At 47.2% G+C, this 26013-nt stretch overlaps 1 protein-coding gene across 4 annotated transcripts in view; it reads right to left on the minus strand.

Moving 5' to 3' along the window:
- ASAP2 (ArfGAP with SH3 domain, ankyrin repeat and PH domain 2) overlaps positions 1-2121 on the minus strand; it is a 1060322-nt gene extending 1058201 nt beyond the window's left edge. For all 4 annotated transcript variants that reach the window (XM_078647831.1, XM_078647829.1, XM_078647830.1 and 1 more), the window contains exon 1: positions 1311-2121. In XM_078647831.1, the coding sequence (XP_078503957.1) occupies positions 1311-1436 (126 nt within the window). In that variant the 5' untranslated portion in view covers positions 1437-2121. The remainder of the gene's footprint in view (positions 1-1310) is intronic.
- Between the last annotated feature and the right edge of the window lie 23892 nt (positions 2122-26013).

The following is a 26013-nucleotide window of genomic DNA, read 5'->3' on the forward strand; positions in this document are numbered from 1 at the left end:
TCTCTTCATTGAGTGACTTTACAACTTGAACATTTGCAATTTTTCCTCCTTTTGCTCCACTTGTACATTTGCAGTTTTTTCCTGTTTATACCTCGTATGTAACTCATGTAATCCAAAGTCCTTTTGTAACTCAACTTGTTCTTTTGTAAAGTGCTCTGACACCTTCGGGTAATGTTCGCGCTATATAAAATCGCATTAAATAAATAAATAGGCAGTTACCGGTGGGGTGAGGCAATTGTGCTCGCTACGTGTACATCTGATGTTGATCAATTGTTGGCACTTACTGCCATCCTTTGAGGTGCCTCATATCATCTTATTAAGTATTCAATGGGATTTATATCTAGTAACTACCACCAGGTTATCCTTGCTTACTGTTATTCTGTTTCTAGAAAGTAATCTTTGATGCAAAAAAATAGGCTTAGGTTTTAAAATGTACTGTACTCTCATACTCGGTCCCCATGGAACTGCTGACCTTTTTGTGCTCAAAATTTCTCAGCTATATGGAAGGAAGTGTTCTTCGCTTATAGGTCTTTACACCACTGATGTACTTCCCCCGTTTTCACTCTATCAAGCCACTTGTCCGAATAATTTCAGACGTAAAGTGGAACAACGACCTGTTCCTTGCCTAAAAGTTAACTCCATTTAAGTTACTGGAGCTGGGTCTCTGCTTCGGATTGCCTCTTGTCATTCTTCTTCCTTACCTGCCCTTCCCTTCTCCACTTCCTATTTCCGGTTTTCTCCTCTCCCTCCCCATTGGCCACTCAAGCTCACCTTTACTTCCAAACCTCCCACATACCTTTCATTCCACCCCTTTCGCCGGCCTGCCTAGCTTTATTTTCCAGTAGAGAATGCTCTAGCAACTCCCTCCGCCCCAAGCAAAAAAAGTCCTTGAATACATTAAATCTGAATATACAGATGGCCGCAGACATTTCAGTGGCCACGGTTGTCCTCGTCCAGTTTCCTGTAAACAATTTCAAACCCTACACACAGGCTAGGAACTTAACTAATATTTGCCTCAGCACCCACCTCTCCATGACCCCGGCCCTCTCTCCCAGCTTCACACAGCAGTGTATCCCACAGCAGTGCGCGCTACTATCGCTTCCGTTCTCCTTTTATCCAAAGTATCCCAGAGTTAACCCAATGTTTGAGTCCGCCTGCTGCCCCACAACCTTCGTACACATGTTGGTGCCGGTATTGCCAAAACCCACCACAAACCCAATGTCCTGAGGCCCCCAGACGGAGCCGGGCACACTAAGAGCCTGAGCCCCAGGTAGGGCGGCGCCCTCTCTCGCCCCCCCACGCCCCTTTACCTCTTCGATCGCCGCCACCGTATTCTTGCACTGCCCCATCCTGCTGGTGAAGCTGGAGGCAGTGGGCGCCTTGTAGTCCTCATTGGTCTCGGCCACAAATTCCGACACGGTGATCTGATCCGGCATCGCCCCGGCTGCAGCGCGACCCCACACACAGAAAGGAGACCCACGCTCAACCTGACCTGGAAACAGGAGGGGAATCACTAGTTCCCGCTCGCAGGGGCACAGCGCATCAGCCTCAGACAGCCATGCCGCGAGGAGCCTGCCGGGGGTCACTCACTCCACCTCCTGCCGGTGGTTCACGTCCTCCCTGGGATCTCTTTCTCTCTGTGTCAGCCTGGGCCGCTCCCTCCCTCCAGCCTCCTCCCCCTTCGTCTCGCCGTGCTTTTTTTTCCCTTTTCTGAATGAAGGGAAAATCAAGGCGCGTGCACAAAAGTCTATGATGAAAAGCGAGTGTGAAACTTTGGTGGAGATTAATTTAAAAACTGAACGGATATTGGGTGGGGGGAGGCGTGTGTTTATTTACTGAACTGACGTGAAACCGAGGATGGTTATGTGCGACTCGCTGTGTGTCACTAACGGCGCCACGGGCGCCTTGACTACTGAACGAAACAGGTGGGAGCAGCAGGATAACTGTCACCCCAAACTGTCCGCCTCTCAAAGAACTAATCGGAGGCGACGGTTCGACGTGAGGGAACAAAGATGACGTATGCGACACACAGCAGCCGTTCGCGACTGGTATTGTCAAACTGAAAAGGAGCGCGAACGCGCAACGATCTGTCCTTCTAACCAGCCTGTTCTTCCTGAAGTGAAAGCGCGAGCCAGATCATTCTTCCCGCGTGACCGTGAAAAGGGGCGGGCGTTTTCCAGGACATGGAGTTCATGCACTTGACTGGAACGGGGGCGCGCACACTGCTAGGTGTGTTTTCATTTGAGTCTGCTCCTAGAGCGGGAGCTGAGCCGGCTTTTCCCATAATTGCTTCCCTGTGGCGCTGCGGCTGGGATTTATTTATGGCTTCCATCGTCTAATCCTGAATATCGCGAATAAGGAAGTATCACCGGTCAGCATTATTGGTGACCCAGCCAGGCCTGCTTATGTAAAAATTGCTATACGTTTTGAACTTATGGGAACTGGGTAGATAAGAAAAACTTGGTAGCTTGCTTCAGTCAGGACATCTGTAGTGTTGCGCTCTAGCCTCCGGCGCACGGCGTGATGACGTGCCGCGCCGAGGCAAGAGCGGAACACTGGCGCATGCGCGCTGAGTTCCAGGCAAAGCGCGCGAAGCTGAGAGAGACGGCAGAAGCGACCGGAGCTGCGCTCTTGCTAAACGCTCGGCGCTCTGTGGATAGGATAGTTACAAATAATAATAAATAAGAGTTTCTTCACCCAGCTGGCATCCTGTACTCTGTGAGGGGCAGAAGGGGACAACATTACAGTGGCGACGAGGTCTGGGATCAACCCACCCACCCCACGCAGCAACACAGGAGGAGCAGCAACAGGAGACAAGCAAGGAGCAGGTCAGAGACAGTGGGAAGGGGCACAACACAGTGTGCACGCCCTTAGAAACGACCCTATTCACGACAGAGCGCGGCAGCAGCGCCAGACCACAGCACCCTGCAACCACGTGGCACCCAAACAGACCTGAGCAGGTCAAGGCCTGCGCAACGTGCAGAGGGGCACATAGCTGATACCCTGGCAGAAAGAAGGGAAGGGGACAGGAAGGAACAAAAAGCACACCTCCCCAGTGACGCACGAAGTGGCATCACCAGCACACCAGGCAGTCCCAAAAGCCAAGGGGACGTCTCAGACGGAGAAGAGAGTCCCACCACACCAGGCAGTCCAGGAAACAGAGACGAAGGGCCAAGAACAGCGCCCAGAATGAGCAACCAGATGACATCACTAACGGCACCCATCCCATTCCTACCCAGACCAGGGGAACCTTTGATGAAGTGGGAGGACTGAAGGGAGTACTTCAAAAACTATGTGGGAGCCTTGGAAGATGAGAACGGCGAAGAATTCCCCAGCGCTAGGAAGAAAAGGTTGCTGCTGCATAACCTGGGCCCGGAAGGTGCAAGGGTGTTTGCGAACATCGTGCCAGCGGAGAGACCAGCCGCAGCCGATGACGTCTTCAAGAACGCCTTGGAGGACCTAGACAACCATTACCGCCCAGCAGTGTGTGTATCCGTCGATCGGTACAACTTCCAACAAAGGAAGCAAGAGCAAGGAGAGTCGATTGATTATTATGTGGCAGCTTTGAGGCGACTAGCCATCACGTGCAAGTACGGGCAACTACAGGATGAGTACATCAAAGACCAAATTGTCATGCACACCACGAACAAAGCGGTACAGGACAAGCTGTGGGCACAAGTAGAGGCCTCACTCAAAGACGTCATTGCCTTGGTCAAGAAAGCGGAACTTTCGAAGCGCTGTGCGGAATCGGCAAAGAAAGAGAGTGCGCAGAGGCAGATGGTCAACAAGATAGACGAAGCGTCCTCAGCCACAAGATACAAGGGATCTGCGGGAGAAAGAAGACAGGATCCTAGGTGGACAGGAAAACAAGCAGCTCCAGGTAGACAACCCACGGACAGTAAATTTGCGTGCTACTGATGAAGCAAAGCTTCGCATTCGCGACGTGCTTTATTCATGAACCTCGCCCGTGTGTAATCCAGTAATAAGTTGTTCGTCTTACTAACGTGTATTCTATGTTTAAACGAGGTTTCCCGACGCTTGCCTATGTGTTTTACTAAAATAATTAACTCGAGTCTTTAAAAATGGCCGCTGCTTTGAAATAGTGTCTGCGCATGCGTCAGTCACACTCACGTGTCCTGATGTGTTCGCGGGTTTGGAGGGAAATAGTTGCGCATGCGTAATACATAGCTTTGCCAGTAACGTGGTACTGCTCGTGCCACTGCTCTTGTGTCTGTTTATATGTAGCTAACATTTAGACTGCATAAGTATATTTTATAGTGATAAGTTGAAAGTACAAACCCTGTGATGTGTTTTCATAATGTTATTTCTATGTATTAATTTGTTCTCGCTTACTTTTCATGTACCGCGGGGAATGGGGGTCTGGCTGAACCGAATGCCATCTTGGAGGGCCTTTCTGCGCATGCTCCTCCATCTGGGGAACTGACAACCTTGACTGGTGGAACTTGGCCAGCTGGCAGGGATGGGCAAGATGCTCCTGAGAACTGACCTGAAAACCCAGGAAAATGGAGCCACGTGTCCCTACTCTGCAACAATGTAAATTGTCATTGTATTTCCCTGCAGTTTCTCATGGGAACCCCAATCTTGCTAGGCGGTACCCAAAGATGCAAATTAGGCATCCAAATAGTGTGTTATGATTGGTGTGTTACCCAAATCCTACCTTAGGACCAATCCAAATTGAGGGATTCTGACACTTTGCAACATTGGGGGGTGGTACACCGTCCCAAAACAGTATATCTACCCTGGGTTCACCTAGGGAAATTGTCCGACTTGTCTGGTTTAGCTGACCTGTCACTGACCCATCGTACTCAATAGGTGACTGAAGATACAGAGCGCTGCGGAGCACTCTGTCCGAAATTGACCATAGACTAAGGTTCTACTGAACCTTAAAGTGCTGGCGAAGCACTTTGCTGGGAGTTTGCTGATCCAATCGGGGTCTTGATCGATAGCTGCAGAGAGGGTGGAGCGCAGGCGTTGCTTCCAAACTGCGGGTGTGGTCCTGTCCTGAGCGGTCCTGTCCTGAGGGTTTGCTGTCCTGTCCTGAGGGTCCTGTCCTGATTCCTAATCTGAGGGTATCCTGTCCTGTCCGGGGTGTCCATTCTGCACCTGCTGTCCTTTGAGGGGTATCCTTCCTTGAGGGTTTCCTGTCCCTAACTGACCCGTGGCCAGGGTTTGGTTTTCACACCAGTCTAGGTAAATATTGCTCTAAATTCTTTGAACTTGCACCTTCCTATTTTTCTGTCTTTGCTTCAATAAAGAGACACCTTGCATATGTTGGTTTTTCTATGCTTTGCCGCAAACTATTGAAACGTAAAGTCATTGCATATTTTCATAACGTGTTCCCATGTTATCTTACCTTTTAGAAATCATATTTTGCATTGCAGTTTGTCATTTTCTGATATGGTCTAGAACGGCCTTACTTAACTTGTCTAAAGCACTTTTACCTTAAATGCATAGCGTTTCTTGTTGCATCTCATATTAGTATTTCCATGATTACCCTGACTTTATTTCTCTATAGTTATGTACTCTTCATTATTTTGATTATTGATTGTCTCATTCTTGTAAACTTAATGCTCAACGAAAACGAACTTTAGATAAAGCTTTTAAAACTTCCAGTTGTCCGTGGTCATTTTACAACAGTATTGAATGTCATTCTGAGTTGGTATTTTGCTGCCTTTCCTTTTACAGCTAGCTCCCTGATCCGTTGAGATCATAGGTACCCGTGTCGGTGGATGGTAAGTCGGGTACGCTGAGTAATAACAGTAGGGAAATTCACACAAATTGGTAGCAGCCCGTGAAGTCACCCTGTCAATGAATAGTGTGAATTGAAAGTATATGGGCCCGAAGCCGGAAACGGCGAAATTATTGGCTGGGTGACCTCGCGCGCTCTATCAGTTTTTCTGGCTAGCAGAGGATGGTTAGGGACTAGTTGAAGGTTAGGCAGGATTAGTTAGGCTAGCTAAGTCGGTAGCTGCTAGTACATTAATGCTGCTATAAGAGCGGTCGTTCCGAGGGACCTGATCAATCCCTTGTGAATACGCATGAATAATCTCTTGTGAAAACAATTCATGAATTGTTTTATTATTGTTATTCTTGTTCTTATCTTGTTATATGTATTAATCCATGCGTTTGTAAACCGTATCGTTCATTGTTGTCCGAACTCCCCGGGGAATTGAAAAGGCAAGTGGTGAATAGAATCCATTGCCTTGAGGTCACAGGCTTAAGGAAAAGTTAGGTGCAGGTTAGGATAACCGGGAAGCACTAACTAGGGTTTTTTCTGAATACGTGTGTGAATAAATGTCAGTAACGAGGTTCATTGGCAAAATTCCCATAGTGGCGTAACCTAGTAAGGGTCACATCGGAAGAGTAGCAGGTTCATCGGAGCTTGAGTGAAAGCAGAGGGGTCCGCTGGGAAACCTTAGACTCGGATATATCCCAGAAAAGTGGATGAGTTTAGGGGAATAACAGGTTCACCGATGCTAGAGTGAAGGGTAGGCGGAAGAGATTTACCCGCAGCGCGTGAAAAGTAAATGGAAGTAGTTTACTTGCAGTAACAGAAATCTTTCCTGTCTAGACACTTGAGCACTGTGGCGAATGTGTATTCGTTGTAAAATAACCAAGCACTAGCACTTTAGAAAGAAAGAAAGTTTCCGTTACCTTGTGAAGGGAGGGAGTCAGCCGCGAAGCGTCTCTGACGTCACTCCGTGCCGCGCTGGGATTGATAGAAGCAGCGGGCGGGTAGCGGGGCTGGAATTGTAAAGGAGGGGTGAAGCGCCGAAGAGTGAGAACAGTCTCACGAAGGGGCCGCGCACCCATTGGCCGAAATTATTTGAACGCATGCACCCCATTGGTCGCACGGAATTGCAAGACGCATTCTGATTGGAGGTGACTTTGTAAACAGAGTTAACCGTAGAAATCGTATGTGGCACTCGTATTGTCCAGAGACTAGACCCGATCCAAGAAACCAAGGGTTTGAAAGGGATCAATGGAAAGCCAATAGATACGATATTATGTACGGAACTAAGAGAAAAATGTCCCTTGTAAATAGGGTAAAGAATTATTTCAAAACGGACAAACAAATTAAGTCCAGAGAGGGCGTTATTGTCCCGCCACCGAATACTCCCGCCTCGTTCATGATGTTTGACCGAGGGTATAATACCTGTGTGTGGTTGGAGAATTGGGTAAAGTACACAAAAGATGACGGAATATTGGCTTTTCCGTTAGACGGTACTTTCAATGGCAGGATTTTATTTAATTTGAGAACCCCAATGAATGAATTGCATCCCCGACCGAGACTAACGCAGTATGAGGCATTAGAGGAATGGGAAATTGAGGCTTTCGAAAGGGAGAAACCCCGAATGGACAAAGGTCTGACTAAGTGGTACCCAAGGCTGAAACAAGAGACCAGGGACAAGAGGATGAAACAGTGGAGACAGAGCATGATTGTTGAGGGTCTGTTTCCCATGATGCCAGCGGGTACCCCCTCTGCGGGAGAGAAAAGGACAGGAAAGAGTAAGCATTGGGGAGGTCTTGGGGAGTCGGACGATGAATTATTAGATGACATCTTTACGAGAAGTCCGCCCCCTTATGATGAGGGAGCCCGACTTTCCAGTGCAGGAGAAAATCCCCAGCGTCCATCTATTAAGGAAGAGGACAGATCCCTAAGTAGGAGGGGAGGTGGCCAGGTATTGCCCTATTTTGAGAATCCCGGACCCGCGGAGGTACGAGAGATATATCCTAGAGTGCCCGTGAGCCCGGAGGAAAAATATTCCCGTGAAAGAGCCTTCTTCCCCAGACCTCTTTATGAAAACGAAGAAAAGCCATTAAGTTCAGGAATGCCCTTTTTGCAGCCTCCATATGGGGAGGAGCGCAGGTCATTTGGCACAGGAACGTTGTTCCCAAAACCAAATTATGGTGGAGGACCAAGTGAAACGCATCCTACTGCCCCGAGTCTTACCCCTCACCTGACCCCACAGATAATACCTGACCGAACCTTAGGAAGAGTACTAGATGAAAGGGAGCAAGAGGCCCTAGCTAGACAGAGGACAGAAATAATTCAGAAAATCTCCCAGTTAAATGCCAGTCCTGAGGCCTTGACTATTCCGGTAACAATTGGACCAGTGGTTCCGTTGTATGGGAATAATCAAGGAAGTCCAAACCCTCCAGTTATGAACCTGTTACAGGTGCGGGATGAATAGGTAACAAATGTATTCTAGTTTTCTTATCTTTTATTTTAAAGAATAACAAGTCTGAACTTTTCTTTCCCTTTGGTAAAGTTCCACAAGGTGAACGGCTCCTGGCTGCTCTTCTATGGTGAGATTCGGGGTGTTCTACTCGACGGCCTCTTTCAGGTGTCCGTCGATACAGGGATTTATCCGGATCCGTCTTGTAGCTCAAGGCAAACAACAAAAAGGAGAATACACCGTATCAGTTTAAGGTTCACTGTATCTACGGTGCTTAAAAAGGGAAGGGAGTGAGGACCTAATCACACGTGCCACACATCTTAGTAACTACCGACGCCGTGAGAGGGAAGTGCTCAGGGAGGGGTAACACAGTGCTAGAGATGTGGGAGTGCTCAGGTTATCCAGCGGGCTTCCCCTTGTAATGCACCCAGCCCCTGATCTTGTCTCGTACCTGTGCTAGCCATACACCTCCCTCGGGTGTATGGCTGGGCGAGTCGCGGGGTCGTTGGCCTCCTGGCGTCTCCCGACTCTCGTCTGCTTCTTCGCGTCGCTTCTCCGTCTGTCTCTCCTCCTCCGACCTCGTCTCCGCGTTCTCCTCTCCTCGGTTTCTCCTTCCGCCTTCTCCACTCTGCCTCCGGGTGAACAAGCACACCGTTGATTCGCCCTTCTCTGCATATGACGCCTCCGCGTCCTGACGTGACTCCTCCCACTCGCCACTCCATTCAAAGTTAAAGGGCCACTGACCCGTCTCCTCATCTTGTTGCTCCAGTTCGTCGTCGACGTTCTGTGGGGAGTATAATTGATGAGCAACGGTATCAGCGTTCTGTTCATTCCTTCTTAGTATGTTCCCCTGGTTTAGGGACAGACCCGGCCCGTTACATACCTCCCCCTCAGGACACTCACGATCGGTGAGTGGATGACGGGACAAAAAGTCAGCGCCTACGTTCTCACTGCCTTTTCTGTGATGTATGGAAAATACATAGGGTTGTAGTGATAGGAACCAGCGCAAAACTCTAGCATTATTGGCCTTGTTGCGAGCCATCCACAGTAGCGGAGCATGATCCGTAAAGAGGTCAAACTTCCTTCCCTCGAGATAATAGGCCAGTTTGTCAATAGCCCATTTAATCGCGAGGCACTCTTTCTCAATTGTAGCATATTTCAGTTCACGTGGGAACAGCTTCCTGCTGACATAAAGTATTGGGTGGTCGTGCCCGTCCGAACCCATTTGGGAGAGCACAGCACCAATACCGTAATCAGAAGCATCCGTATGCAATGAAAATGGCCGAGAAAAGTCTGGGGAAGACAGGACCGGAGTAGATGTGATGATGGACTTCAATACTCTAAAGGCTTCCAGCATTTTATCGGAAGGTCTCACCGGTGTGGACGATTTCCCAGGTTCCCTCAGTGCGTCTGTAAGGGGGGCGGCAATTTCCGCAAATTGAGGAATAAAGCGCCGGTAGTAGCCGACGAGCCCTAAAAAGGATCTGACTTCCTTTCGGGTTGATGGAAAAGGGGTGTCGGCAATTGCCCGGACCTTTTCAATCTGAGGTTCAATGAGTCCGTGGCCCAGAACGTAGCCAAGATATTTAACCTTTTGAAAGGCCATCTTACATTTTTTTGCGTTGACAGTGAGCCCCGCTTTCCGTAGGGCACTGAACACTGTGTGCAGATGGCCCATATGCGTATGCCAGTCCGGACTGAATATCACAATGTCGTCTAGATATGCCGATGTGAACTCAGACAAGCCATCCAGGACAGTGTTCATTAGACGTTGGAACGTTGCGGGCGCCCCATGTAGCCCGAAGGGGAGCACTGTGAATTCAAAATGTCCCTCCCGTGTGGAAAAGGCAGTTTTCTTGGCATCATCCGGATGTAATGGAACTTGCCAATAACCCTTAGTCAAATCCAGGGTAGTGATGTATTTCGAGTTGCCCAGTTTTTCAATCAACTCGTCCACCCTGGGGATGGGGTATGCATCAAAGAGGGAGATTTCATTCAAAGCCCGAAAGTCCATGCAAAACCTCCTGCTACCGTCAGGTTTGGGCACCATGACAATGGGGCTAGACCAGTCACTTTTAGAAGGACGAATGACCCCTAGACGAAGCATTTCCTCCACCTCATGTTTAATGGCCTCTCTCCTTGCTTCAGGGACTCGATATGGTCTAATTCTAACTTTCTTGCCCGGAGGGGTTACAATGCAGTGTTCAGCCAGGGACGTACGTCCCGGTTGACTGGAAAAGACACTCTCATACTGTTTCAACGTACCCATTAGTTCACCCCGTTGTACATCCGTCAATTCCACATTATGCGTAAGCAATTCCATAGTTGATTCACCGGGGCGGGAGGCATCCGCCAAGTTTACCTGAGATGGGGGAGGTCCTAGCCACTTCTTTAAAAGGTTGATATGGTACGACTGTTGTTTGTCACGGTGAATCTGTAACCTATAGCTAGTGCGACCAATCACTTCTACAACCCTATATGGACCCATCCACTCGGCCTTAAATTTGTGGGAAGAGGAGGGCAGTAGGACCAAGGCCCAGTCATCGACCTTGAGCTGTCTCCATTTTTTTCCCTTGTCATAAGCAACCCTTTGTCTGCGCTGACTATCTTCCAAATTGGTAAAGGCAAGATCCCGTAATTTACCCAATTTAGATTTCAGATCCCTAGCATAGTCTAGAGTCGCAGCCGTTTCCTCGGTAGCTTCATTCACCCATGCATCTCTAGTCATCTCCAAAAGCGAGCGTGGTTGTCGGCCATAAAGCAACTCGAATGGCGACGTCCCCATACTGGACTGTTTTTGAGCTCTTATGGCGTAGAGAGCTAGGGGTAGCATTTTATCCCAATCCGCTCCGCTGACCACCATCATTTTTCGGAGCGTGGCCTTCAGGGTGCGGTTGTAACTTCCACCAGTCCGTCCGTCTGGGGATGGTAAACAGAGGTACGGATCTGGTGGATGTCCAACATTTTGCAAATTTCCTTCATCAGTTGTGAAATGAAGGGAGTACCCTGGTCCGTTAAAATCTCTTTGGGAAAACCTACTCTACTAAACAGTTCGATCATCTTATCCCCAATTTGTTTGGAGTTCGCCACTGATAACGGAAAAGCTTCTGGAAATCGAGTCGCATAGTCAACTATGACCAAAATGTGTTGGAAGCCTTTTTTTGTCCTAGGTAGAGGGCCAATAAGGTCCATTCCAACACGTTCAAATGGCTTCCCAATTATCGGCAACGGTTGGAGTGGGACAGCCGGGGGTTTAGTCATATTGAACCGTTGGCAAATCTCGCACTTCTTACAATATGATTCGGTATCCTTATAAATACCTGGCCCAAAAAAATTTCTGAGTATAGTTTGGGTCGTCTTTTCTGCGCCAGTATGACCGGCGATCAGATGGCTATGACCAAAAAACAGCACTTGCTCCCTAAATGAGACAGGTACCAGGAGTTGAGGTGAATCCCCCCTTTTTCCTATCCTATACAACAGCTCATCTTGAATAACAAACCCGGGATATGAAGTTGCCTCCTCGGGCCTCCTGTGTGCCTGTTCCCATGCATTGAAGAGAGTGGTGTCATTTATTTGAGCGAACTTAAAACTTTTATCGAGAACCCAGGGGTCCTGTGCCAGAACCGCATGTATCGGTTCGCTACGTAGTCCGGAGGACCCAAATCCCTTCTCTCCGCGACCTGTGTCGTTTAGTTTCCCCACTTCCTGTATTATAGGTGATGCTATCCGTTCACATATAATTTGTGCCACTCTGTCCCCTTTTTGTACCAAAAATGTCTCCGTCCCAAAGTTGAAGAGGAGAATAATTACATTACCCCTGTAATCGCCATCAATCACTCCTGCCCCCACGTCTATAAAGTATTTAGCGGCTATACCAGAACGAGGAGCGATTCTGCCATAGCAGCCGGGCGGGACTGCGATTTGTAGGTCGGTCTTAACCAAGGCTTTTTCTTTGGCCGGTATTTTGTATTCATACGCACTGTACAAGTCATATCCGGCAGCCTTGTCCGAACCCTTGGTGGGTGATGTTGCGTTTGCTGATAACTTTACAAAGTTCAGGCAGGTCAACCCTGGTTCTACCCCCTGTTCGACATTACTCTCCCGTGTAGGGATGGAGTCATTCATCCCTTTCTTGGGAGTATCTTCCAATTCTTTTCTAAACATGTTCAAGAAGCGGGGATTGTCTGTCCCAATGATTATATCTTCAGGCAAGTTGGACATCACCCCCACCCTCACTGTCTGGGGAGTCCCCACTGTAGGAACTATCTCAATGTTAGCTATAGGATATAACTTGATATCCCCGTGAACACATTTAATATTAACAGTGCCCCTAGGAATGTATTGCTTTGAGGTGACGTATTGTGATTGTATGACCGACTGTCGACAGCCGGAGTCTAACAACGCTAATAGTGAATTCCCATTAACTTTCACACTTACTCGGAAGGCACTGCCAAGCTCCGCTGAATAGAGAACAGTTCTGGGGAGATACCCAACTTCCATAGGCTCCTCATCCAGTCTTTTTTTTGGACATAAACGGGCGATATGGCCCCACTGACCACAATCGAAACATTGAGGGCCAAATGTGCCTGGGGTCTCTGTCCGCCATGTACGGGTTCTTACTGGTTCTTTTCCCTTAGGGACATTTCTGTCCGGTCGTGTAAAAATTTTTTTGTCTCTCTCCAGGTCAAACGGGACGTTTCTTGGCTGGGCTCTGGAAAAGGATGATGCCATCTCTACGGCTTGGGCGGTGGTTAGGCTATGGTGTTGTCTAAGCCATTTTTGGGTAGCATAGGGGAGAGCTTCCAGAAACTGCTCCAGATATATTCTGTCAAGTATTTCTTCTTTGCTACTAGTGGCAGGGGTGAGCCATTTATCCGCGGCCATTTTTAAGCGTACGAACAAGGTTTTTGGATTTTCTCCCACCGTGCCTCTCTCCTTACGAAACCGCAGCCGGTAAGCCTCCGGATCTAGTCCTAGATGGTCTAGTATTATTCTTTTTATTTCTACATATGTAGTGTCTCCGTTGGGGTTGGCCACTTGATAGGCGGCTTGCGCCTCCCCCCCTAGTAGTGGGGCTAGGAAAAAAGGCCATTTCGTTACCGGCCACCCACATGCTCTAGCTGCCCTTTCAAAGTTTAATAAGAAGGCATCCGGGTCTTCTCCTGACCTATATTTTTGTAGTGACACGGATGGAGCTCCATGTGCCATGGGTCTTTCGGCTGTTCCTCCCCTAACCACTGGGTCACTCCATGGTAGATCCGTTTTTTCCTCAATGGCTTTTTTTAGTGTTTCTCTATCTGCTTGGGCGGAGACTAAATGTTGTTCTAGTACCCATTCGAGTCTTTCCTGCCCTTTTACGAGTTGTTGTACTACCGTTTCCATCTTTTCTTCAGAGATGGTATCTATGCCCGCATTCTCCACCACTGTTACAGGTGCGGGATGAATAGGTAACAAATGTATTCTAGTTTTCTTATCTTTTATTTTAAAGAATAACAAGTCTGAACTTTTCTTTCCCTTTGGTAAAGTTCCACAAGGTGAACGGCTCCTGGCTGCTCTTCTATGGTGAGATTCGGGGTGTTCTACTCGACGGCCTCTTTCAGGTGTCCGTCGATACAGGGATTTATCCGGATCCGTCTTGTAGCTCAAGGCAAACAACAAAAAGGAGAATACACCGTATCAGTTTAAGGTTCACTGTATCTACGGTGCTTAAAAAGGGAAGGGAGTGAGGACCTAATCACACGTGCCACACATCTTAGTAACTACCGACGCCGTGAGAGGGAAGTGCTCAGGGAGGGGTAACACAGTGCTAGAGATGTGGGAGTGCTCAGGTTATCCAGCGGGCTTCCCCTTGTAATGCACCCAGCCCCTGATCTTGTCTCGTACCTGTGCTAGCCATACACCTCCCTCGGGTGTATGGCTGGGCGAGTCGCGGGGTCGTTGGCCTCCTGGCGTCTCCCGACTCTCGTCTGCTTCTTCGCGTCGCTTCTCCGTCTGTCTCTCCTCCTCCGACCTCGTCTCCGCGTTCTCCTCTCCTCGGTTTCTCCTTCCGCCTTCTCCACTCTGCCTCCAGGTGAACAAGCACACCGTTGATTCGCCCTTCTCTGCATATGACGCCTCCGCGTCCTGACGTGACTCCTCCCACTCGCCACTCCATTCAAAGTTAAAGGGCCACTGACCCGTCTCCTCATCTTGTTGCTCCAGTTCGTCGTCGACGTTCTGTGGGGAGTATAATTGATGAGCAACGGTATCAGCGTTCTGTTCATTCCTTCTTAGTATGTTCCCCTGGTTTAGGGACAGACCTGGCCCGTTACAGAACCCTATCATGGCCCCGCCGTGGCAGGAGCCCCTACTGATAGATGATCAGTCCAGTGAGTGCGAGTCCGAAGTTGTGTTCTTGGACCTGCCAAACAAACAGACCGGGAAAGGAGTGCAGAAGAGGCATAATCCTTTTAATGCGAAAGAAATTAAATTAGAATCAACGTCAGGTACTAGGAGTGTCTCTCTGGTAACTCCGGAAGAAATTGAAAATTGGAGTCGTGAATTAGAGAAACAGACTCCGCAAACGAAACCGTTAGACCTCTACAAACTGAGGGTAGAAATAGAGGAATTAATGGCAGGAAATGTGGGATTGGACAGATTAAATACCTACTCTGAAGAAGAGTTGCTGTTTATGTGTAAAAGCCTTACCAGAAGTACCAGAGTGCTTCACGAAAAGTTGACAGACACTGCAGCTAGTATGGGGGTAGATATTTCAAGATCCAAGCCCTTACAAAAGCCTTACAGAGCTGAATTCTCAGACAAGGATATAGAGAACTTGAATGTGTCAGGGAAAAAGTTGCAGATTAAAGAGTTGATTGCAGTTTTGCAGAAATGGGGAGACGTGGAAAAATGGAAAAGCAGGTGGGCACGAAAGAAAGATGAGGCTCGATCTAGACAAGCGACCCCTGAGTTCCCTTTGAGAGAAGTAGACAAGCCTGAACAGTTATGCCCCATGCGTGAAGTACCAGGTGGGAGGTATGTGCACGTTCCATGGTCCAGACAGGATATTGTGTCCTTTACTAACGATTTCCCGAAATTGCGCGAAAAGCCAGTTGACTGGTACCGGCAAGTGGAAAGGTTCGTAAAGGTGCAAAAATGCCTGTGGAAAGACCTGGATGGATTTTTCAACATTGTGGTTCCGGTAGATCTATGGACCGAGTGTAAAATTGCCATAGGCTGGCCTAGTGAGGAGTACCCGAGGGACTCTAGCACAGGGGAGCCGTCGATTGAAGTGATGAAAAAATACGAACAAGTAATGCTGCATTTGAAAAATAAGGTGCCAGCAAAGGAAACTGATTGGACCAGGATAGATAGAACCACGCAGGAGAGAGACGAGACCGTGCACTCCTATTATGAAAGGCTGTTGCAGGTGTTTAAAACATACAGTGGTATAGATAACATCGAGATGAAGGATATGACGCACTTCATTTACAGGTTTGTAAACGGTTTAAGGCCTGAAATTTGTCAGTGGATAAAAGATAACAAAATTTGTTGACACTCCAAAAAGATAGATGAGGTCCTGCGGTACGCAAAGTACTGCGAGGACAAGATGGCAGAAAAGAAAAAAGCACTCAAGGAAAAGGTCATGTGGGCTCAGGTGAAGCTCGCAGAACAGCAGGAAAAACAGTTGAGTAATATGGTCAAAAACACTCAGAACCAATGTCCTGGGGGTGGGGGAGGAGGTAAGCCCCGGCCCAAAATGAGCAGGGAGGAGGCTATGAAGAAATTTCCCTGTCACCAGTGCGGAGAAATTGGACACTGCCGTAACGAGTGTCCTTATTTGCCTGACGATAACCCCGAAACCCCTGATTTAACTCCACAGACGCAGAAAGAAAGACCAAGAAAGACTCAACCACAGGTAAAAACGGTTCAGGTGCCCCGAGCTCCTAAGCAAGTACATAAGGGAAAAGGAACAGAGGGTGATGAGATAGAGGTCTGGGAAAGCAATGAGAACAGAAATGCAGCAACTTCGCAGTATCTGTTGAATGATACCTTCCTTTGTGATGACCAGTACTGACGGGGCCTGAGAGGGGAGGACGAGGAGTGCGTACTTGGCGCCTCCTTGCCGGTAGACCAGTCCGGACCATACATTGAAGGAAAGGTTGACGGAAATGATGTCACTTTTCTGTTGGACACTGGCGCTACCCGTTCTACTGTGAGAACAGTGGACGTTCCAAACCTACCCCTCTCGGGAGAAGCCATCCAAGTAGTGGGCGTATCTAATCAATTGATTAGTACTCCTGTTACCAAGCCCATGGAGATCTCAATTGGAAACTTTAAGGAAATGCATAGATTTGTCGTTTGTGACACCAGTCCAGTGAATTTACTGGGACGAGATTTGCTGTGCAAATTGAACTGTACCATCTTTTGCACACCAAAGGGTGTTGAAATTCAGACCCCAGACGAAGACGGCATTTATAAATTAATGTTAATCAGACCTGACTCAGAAATTAAACGAATGACCATGCAGGATTTGCCCAAAGAACTCCAAGAAGCAGTGAAGTCAGAAGTAGCGGACTTTACTGGGAAGGATGTAGGGTTAATTAAAAACGTGGACCCCATACAGATAGCAATCAAGGATAATGCGGTATACCCCAATACTAAACCCTACAGAATGAATGCAGAAGTGAGAGCTGGTGTTACCCTGGAAATACAGAAATTGCTGGAAGGAAACATCATACAGGAAGTAATGAGTAGCCCATGCAACTCACCGATTATGGGCATCAAGAAGCCTAGTGGCAAGTACAGAGTAGTGCAGGACCTACGAAAAGTCAACAAGATAGTGGTCCCCTGCTGCCCTATTGTCCCGAACCCAGCAGTGATTCTGTATCAGATTCCCTGGGATGCTGAGTGGTTCACTGTGATAGACCTGTGTCATGCATTCTTTTCCATTCCCTTGCATCCAGATAGCAAATTTCTTTTCTCATTTGCCTTCAATGGTCACGTGTATGTCTGGAACAGGGTCCCTCAAGGGTACACAGAGAGCCCCTCTATCTTTAATCAGATCTTGAAAAAATGTTTGGAAACTTTGGTCTTACCTGGGAACTCTGTCCTGGTGCAATACATAGACGACCTCTTGGTGGCGTCTAAAAGTCATAGGGATTGTGTGATTGACACCATTGCCCTACTGAATCACCTGAGCGAGAAGGGACATAAAGTGGCCCCTGACAAACTACAGTTTTGTGCAAAATCAGTGAAATATCTGGGACACCAGATAGAGAAAGGTGTCAGGAAAGTGACATCAGAAAGAGTGAGAATAATTCAAAAGATGCAGTTACCCCGTACTCAGAAAGAGATCAGAATGTTCCTGGGAGTGATAGGATACTGCAGGCAGTGGATTCTGGGATTTGCAGTCCTAGCTAGGCCCTTGATAAAAATGACCAAGAGAGGAACACCAGATATTGTAGAATGGGATGATGAAAGCTTAACAGCCTTCACCAAACTGCGAGATTGTCTGTGTACAGCCCCTGCATTGGGAATGCCAGACTATTCCAAAGAGTTTGCCCTATTCTGTGACACTCGCGATAATTGCGCGTTGTCAGTCCTGACACAAGATCATGGCACAACGAGAAGGCCTGTGGCATATTTCTCTGCCACCCTGGATCCAGTGGCTGCTGGATTACCAGGTTGTCTGAAAGCAGTAGCTGCTACCTGCGCAAGTTTAGAGCAGAGTGAGTCCATTGTCATGGGACATCCGGTAACTGTGTATGTCCCACATGGAGTGGTAATTTTACTGACCAGAACAAAGACTCAGTATCTCACCCCTAGTCGGCTGACTAAATACGAGAGGATTCTTGTGGGTGCTGCAAATGTAAACATTGTTAGGTGCAGTATTTTGAACCCTGCCACTTTACTCCCCGACCCAATGGATATGGAAGGTGGGGTGGATGATGAGCATGATTGCATTGATTTAACAGAATTCAATACCAAGCCACGTCCGGACATTAAAGAAACACCATTGCCTGTGCATGACAAGGAATTATTTGTGGATGGTTCATGTCTAAGACATGAACAAGGAGGCCTGAGTGCTGCCTATGCGGTAGTCTCCTTAACAAAAATTGAAGAAGCAGGTTATCTATTTGACATAAAGTCTGCACAAGTAGCTGAATTGATTGCTATGATAAAAGCTTGCAATATTGGGAAAAACCTACGTATAACAGTGTATACTGACAGTCAGTACTGTTATGGGGTTGTGCATGACTTTGGCCAGTTATGGCTACAGAGGGAGTTCCTGACTTCATCAGGTACCCCTATTAGAAATGGAAAAGTTGTTCAAGACCTTTTAGAGGCAATCCAGTTACCAAAGGAACTGGCAGTGGTGAAGTGTGTTGCTCATAAGAAGAGTATGGACACTGTATCACTGGGAAATGATTTTGCTGATCGAGTGGCCCAATGGTGCGCCAGAGATCGGTATATCGTAAATCCAAAACGAGGGGGGCCAGGAACCAGCTGCCAACTTCAGGTGTTTGAAGAAGTGCCTACATGGGATGAAGTGAAAGAGTGGCAGCAGGCGGCACCTTGGCAAGAGAGAGAGAAGTGGAAGGAAGATGGGTGTAGACCAAGACGTGTGGATGGTGTCATCTTAGGTCCAACTGGTATGCCTGTGTTACCTAGACACTTACTTAGCACAATGGCGAGGTTGATACATGAAGGATCACACATTGGTAGGGATGCCATGATTCTAGTGTTCCAACAGACTTGGTACAGTAAAAAGTTCAGGAAAGTAGCAGAGTCCCTCTGCCAGAGGTGCCTGTCATGTCAAAAGATGAACCCAGGGAAGAAAACTGTGGTGGAACTGGGAAAAATTGGGAAGTCCGGGGGTCCCTTTGTGAGAATACAAGTTGATTTCATCACCATGCCCCGTTGTGAAGGGAAGCGATATGTCCTTGTCATGGTCTGTTTATTTTCAAAGTGGGTGGAAGCTTTCCCTACTCCCCAAAATGACGCAAAAACAGTAGCTAAGTGTTTACTAAAGGAACTGATACCTAGGTTCGGGGTTCCAGTCACTATTGAATCAGATCAAGGCTCACATTTTCAGAATGAGGTGATCGCCGAACTCTGTAAGGCCTTTGGAATATCTCAAAAGCTTCACTGTGCATACCGTCCAGAGGCTTCTGGAATAGTGGAACAAATAAACGGAACTATCAAAAACAGACTAGCAAAACTGTGTGATGCATCTAAGCTGACCTGGGTGAAGGCCCTGCCCCTGGTCCTGATGGGACTCAGAAGTGTTCCTGACCGCAAGACAGGCCTAAGTCCCCATGAAATCATTATGGGAAGAGTGATGAGACAAGCATGGGTGCCAGGAAGCAAACTGTTAAGTATTACTGATGATTTGGTGCTTGAATACTGCAAGAGATTGGGTGACCAAGTGCGTTCTATCTCTCGCCAGATCGGAGAAGACGCCATCCTCAATCCAACGACTCCCCTCCACAAACTGGTCCCGGGGGACTGGGTGAAGATAAAGAAACATACTCGGAAGAGCTGCCTGGAGCCAAGGTGGGGAGAGAAACGTCAGGTGATCTTGGTAACTACCACAGCAGTAAAGTGTGCAGGGGTTCCACGCTGGGTACACGCCAGCCACACCCAGAAGGTATTACCAGACGAGGAGGCTGAAGAAGAAGGGCGTCCAGCAGAGGACTCTGCAGGAGCGAGACCAGAAGTAGCTGACGACGTACAGCCCAGTACCAGTCGAGCTGCAGAATCAGCAGACGTTGGCCCAAGAATAGTTGAAAACGAACTACCAAGAGTCCAGCCTGCTGAAGGGGTCCAAGAAGCTGAGCCAGAAGTAGCTGAAGACGAGCTGCCGAGCATATGGCCAGAGGAGTGGATTCCATTGATTGATCTCACTGAAGACCCCATTCGAACAAGTGAGCGACTTTGGGAAGGTAGAGAGTGGACTAGAGAGGAAAAGCAAAGCACAGGCGAAGAACCTCAGAATCTTGAGATTCACATCAAAACTGAGGAAGGGGAAGGTCAGACAGGGACAGAACAAGTGATTGATACAGAACAAGTGAATAATACGGAGCAAGTGCTCGAGACTGAACAAGTGAAGGATACAGAACAAGTGATTGATACTCCTCCACTGACTCCTGATATCGGGAAGGGACAGACTAGACATAGCGTAATAGTTCGAGCAGAAGAAAGTCCAGAGATCGAAGTGCTTGAACAGGATCAGATAGGATTAGAAGAGCGTGTTCAGGAAACAGAAACAGAGACATTTGAAAGGCAAAAACAAAATTCTCCTGAACAAGGCCAGATTAGTAACCAGGCAGAAGAAATAGATGCTAGCCCTGGAAATAGTCAGATAGAAGAGGAAGAAACTGAAACAGAATTGCCACAAACTAATGAAAACAAAAGGGCAAGAGAAGAAAACGAAGTCCAAGTACCAACTAAAAGACTCAAGAAAAGGAAGCACATTGAGCCTGGATACATAAAGAAATTGAGACTGAGAATAAAAACGGTAGAAGAAAAACGTGCAGAAGAAAGGAGAAGTGCTCGCATAGCAGAACAACCAGAAGACACTTCCAAAAGAAGGAGTGATCGAATAAAGAGACAAAACAAAAAGTACAAGTCACCTGAATGGACACTTGTGTTGGAAGAATTTGAAGATCTTGATATAACTGACGAGAGCGACGGAGAACCCGTTCCTGAGTACTCTGCCGAAGAAGAAGACGAGCCACAGTGAATTTGCACAAAGTAAGCTACTCGTGTAAAGACACAAAGAGGGGTCGAGAAACTTCTTCTGAGCCAAAATGTCTGATTCAACCGTGAATGGTAGACCTAGTTGCAGTCGTTGCAAAACATGCTGCAAGGTATGTGTATGTAGTATAGTTATACTGATATTACTCTGGATAGGACTAACAATTTTCATTCCCTTTGCTGTAAGCAAAAATACTAATATTGTCCCTACTGAAATTGTAAATACTGACAGTGAGGAGCTGACAACACAGAGTGTAGCCAGACATGAGAGAGCACTGAGACAAACAAAACAAGACTTAGAAGCATCAGATGAGGGAGAACTACATTATCATGGAGTTAAGAACAGGACACACTTAAATGTTTTCGCAAACTTGTTAATACACTATGTAGAGACTATGGAAATTGAAGATTGCTATGTCTGCATGAAGCTACCTACCTCTGTAGCTGAAGGCGTGACATACCATCACTTGCCGCTGACATATGGAATCTCCTGTAGCATTTTAGCTAGTTTATTTTACAAAAGAGGACCGTTACAGTACTATTACTCTAACAATGACGTGATCTTTTCTGAGCTTCCTATACGTGGGAACTTGAATCCTGTACATACCAAAAGCGACGTGATACGATATATGGGAGACTATTTCCTGACTATTGGTGATATTGACATAGGTGACGCACACAGAGATAACTTGACTTGTTCTTTGCGTGAGCAGGAAAAGATGTTCCTGAACATGGCAGAGAAAAGGAGAATTAAAATACAAAAGAAAGCAAATGACGAAAGTCAGAAAAGACCAAGGTGGGCAGAGAACATGGAAGGCACCTCAACTGGTGGGGCGGGTCCTGCTCTGTTGCTGGATTTTGAAAAGAAAGGCAAGCTATGTCTTCACCGCGAGAAGACTAGCTATTATAATAACATTTTCATTGGTTCCAGTGAATGCGAACATAATTACAAGGTAATTGGAGGTTGGGGTTTTAAAAATGGGTCAGAGCCTGTGTTTCCTGGAATTTATTATATTTGTGGGGACAAGGCTTATTTCAAATTACCGGATCACTGGTATGGAAGCTGCTATTTTGGCATTGTCTTCCCGAAAATATACCATGTGAACAAAGTTGCTGGAAGCAGTGAAAATACTAATGGCTTAGTGCGTAGTAAAAGAGAAAGCATAGGTGAAATAATGGGTAGTATTTTCAGTGCACTGATACCTGGAGTGGGAGTGGTTCTGAACACTCACAGAATTTGTAAATTGTCCACTATAGTGGATGCGTTGTCTACTGACACAGCTCATGGATTTCTGCTGGTCAATACCGAAATGGTTGCGATCAGATCAATGGTTTTGCAGAACAGACTTGCTCTTGATACCTTATTAGCAAAAGAGGGCGGAGTCTGCCGGATGTTGAAGGCGCAACATTGTTGCACTTATATTCCGGACAAAAGTGTGCAGCTGAAAAGATACGTGAAAAACATTACTAATTTGGAAAGGGAACTCAAACCACTCGAGGTTGACAGTGCCTGGAAGAGACTGGTAGATGGTTTCTCAAATGTAGGTCATTGGTTTGCTAGCTTAGGTAAAAGCTTATTGTTTAAGATACTGATGCCAATTGGAATTATAGGTCTTATCCTATTTTTCATATTTGCCTGTTGCAAATGTCGCAAGCACACCGGAAAGCATCACGTGAATGCCAGAGGAGTGAAACGAAGTGTGGATGAGCTTGAATTAGAGGAAATGAATAATCAGATATACAAAAGGGTGAAGAATTCTCACCCTACTAAAGATGAGAAAGAAAAATTGAGCAAATTGTTGGAAGAGATAGAGATGTATAAGGTGTGAGAAGTTGGCATCTGGTTCCATTTATTTTTGTGATGATAGTAAATATCATCAAAGAGGGGATTGATGAAGCAAAGCTTCGCATTCGCGACGTGCTTTATTCATGAACCTCGCCCGTGTGTAATCCAGTAATAAGTTGTTCGTCTTACTAACGTGTATTCTATGTTTAAACGAGGTTTCCCGACACTTGCCTATGTGTTTTACTAAAATAATTAACTCGAGTCTTTAAAAATGGCCGCTGCTTTGAAATAGTGTCTGCGCATGCGTCAGTCACACTCACGTGTCCTGATGTGTTCGCGGGTTTGGAGGGAAATAGTTGCGCATGCGTAATACATAGCTTTGCCAGTAACGTGGTACTGCTCGTGCCACTGCTCTTGTGTCTGTTTATATGTAGCTAACATTTAGACTGCATAAGTATATTTTATAGTGATAAGTTGAAAGTACAAACCCTGTGATGTGTTTTCATAATGTTATTTCTATGTATTAATTTGTTCTCGCTTACTTTTCATGTACCGCGGGGAATGGGGGTCTGGCTGAACCGAATGCCATCTTGGAGGGCCTTTCTGCGCATGCTCCTCCATCTGGGGAACTGACAACCTTGACTGGTGGAACTTGGCCAGCTGGCAGGGATGGGCAAGATGCTCCTGAGAACTGACCTGAAAACCCAGGAAAATGGAGCCATGTGTCCCTACTCTGCAACAATGTAAATTGTCATTGTATTTCCCTGCAGTTTCCCATGGGAACCCCAATCTTGCTAGGCGGTACCCAAAGATGCAAATTAGGCATCCAAATAGTGTGTTATGATTGGTGTGTTACCCAAATCCTACCTTAGGACCAATCCAAATTGAGGGATTCTGACACTTTGCAACATTGGGGGGTGGTACACCGTCCCAAAACAGTATATCTACCCTGGGTTCACCTAGGGAAATTGTCCGACTTGTCTGGTTTAGCTGACCTGTCACTGACCCATCGTACTCAATAGGTGACTGAAGATACAGAGCGCTGCGGAGCACTCTGTCCGAAATTGACCATAGACTAAGGTTCTACTGAACCTTAAAGTGCTGGCGAAGCACTTTGCTGGGAGTTCGCTGATCCAATCGGGGTCTTGATCGATAGCTGCAGAGAGGGTGGAGCGCAGGCGTTGCTTCCAAACTGCGGGTGTGGTCCTGTCCTGAGCGGTCCTGTCCTGAGGGTTTGCTGTCCTGTCCTGAGGGTCCTGTCCTGATTCCTAATCTGAGGGTATCCTGTCCTGTCCGGGGTGTCCATTCTGCACCTGCTGTCCTTTGAGGGGTATCCTTCCTTGAGGGTTTCCTGTCCCTAACTGACCCGTGGCCAGGGTTTGGTTTTCACACCAGTCTAGGTAAATATTGCTCTAAATTCTTTGAACTTGCACCTTCCTATTTTTCTGTCTTTGCTTCAATAAAGAGACACCTTGCATATGTTGGTTTTTCCATGCTTTGCCGCAAACTATTGAAACGTAAAGTCATTGCATATTTTCATAACGTGTTCCCATGTTATCTTACCTTTTAGAAATCATATTTTGCATTGCAGTTTGTCATTTTCTGATATGGTCTAGAACGGCCTTACTTAACTTGTCTAAAGCACTTTTACCTTAAATGCATAGCGTTTCTTGTTGCATCTCATATTAGTATTTCCATGATTACCCTGACTTTATTTCTCTATAGTTATGTACTCTTCATTATTTTGATTATTGATTGTCTCATTCTTGTAAACTTAATGCTCAACGAAAACGAACTTTAGATAAAGCTTTTAAAACTTCCAGTTGTCCGTGGTCATTTTACAACAGTATTGAATGTCATTCTGAGTTGGTATTTTGCTGCCTTTCCTTTTACAGCTAGCTCCCTGATCCGTTGAGGTCATAGGTACCCGTGTCGGTGGATGGTAAGTCGGGTACGCTGAGTAATAACAGTAGGGAAATTCACACAAATTGGTAGCAGCCCGTGAAGTCACCCTGTCAATGAATAGTGTGAATTGAAAGTATATGGGCCCGAATCCGGAAACGGCGAAATTATTGGCTGGGTGACCTCGCGCGCTCTATCACTACAGGTGCGGGAGTGCGGATCATTCAGCTCAAGACAAACGGTGTCCTGCATTTCGCGCCAGATGCGCTTTCTGCGGCCTCGTCGGCCATTTTGAGAAAGTGTGCCGCAAGAAAGGGAAGATACCGGTGGTGAAGTACATAGGGCAGTCCTCGTCGGAGGCCCCGGATGATGAAGACCCGGAGAACGATGACATGGTCTTGTGCATCGAGGAACAGGTCCTGGACGTGTCAGGCAAGCGCTCGGACAAGCCGCGCACAGACATGTTGATAGGGGGAGTGAAAGTCCACATTGCAATCGACTCGGGGTCCCCGTACTCCATTGTGCAACGATCAGTATGGGAGGAAGACTTCGTGCCCATCCTGGGCCCCCAGCTAGATCCTCCGGACATTCGTCCCATTTCATACACCGAAAACGCTATTCCCATGGTAGGTTTCCGCACCTTGAAATTTTAATTTAGAGGCAGATCTGCGAACTGCAAGCTGTATGTGGCAGAGCGAGGACCCTCTGTGCTAGGCTGGAGAGACCAGGGCGACCTCGGTATCAAGCTAGATCCGGGTGGCAAAGAACAGATCCTGCTGACAGACGACAGCCTATGGCCACAGCATGTAAAACTAAAGCAGATCTTCCCCAAGGTGTTTGGTGGCTCGGTAGGGAAGTTGGACAAATTTGTGCACAAAATACTCCTCAAGGAAGGCGCCCGCCCGGTGTCACACAAAGTCAGGAACATCCCCATTGCGGTCAGAGACGCTGTCCAGCAAGAACTCCGAAGACTGGAAGGACAAGGGATTATAGAACCGATTGACAGCTCGGAATGGTTGGCCCCCTTGGTCGTGGCCAGGAAACCAAATGGCAAGGTACGTTTATGTGTGGACCTCCGCGAGCTCAACAAGTGCTTAATAGTGGAGAAGTTTCCCCTGCCGAGGATTGAGGAAATGCTAGCAAGAACAAGGGGGGTGTCATGGTTTTCTACAATAGACCTCACATCAGCGTATCATCAGATCGACTTACACCCCTCAAGCAGGAAACTAACCTCATTCATCACACCATTTGGGTGTTATCAATTCTGCCGCATGCCGTTCGGGCTGGCCTCAGCGGCTGCGGTGTTCCAGAAGTTAATGCATCGCTTATTTAAGGACCTCCCAGGCGTCCAGTACTTTCAGGATGACATCCTGATCATGGGAT

This window comes from Lissotriton helveticus, chromosome 6 (assembly GCF_964261635.1).
Source record: "Lissotriton helveticus chromosome 6, aLisHel1.1, whole genome shotgun sequence".
Lineage (NCBI taxonomy): Eukaryota > Metazoa > Chordata > Amphibia > Caudata > Salamandridae > Lissotriton > Lissotriton helveticus.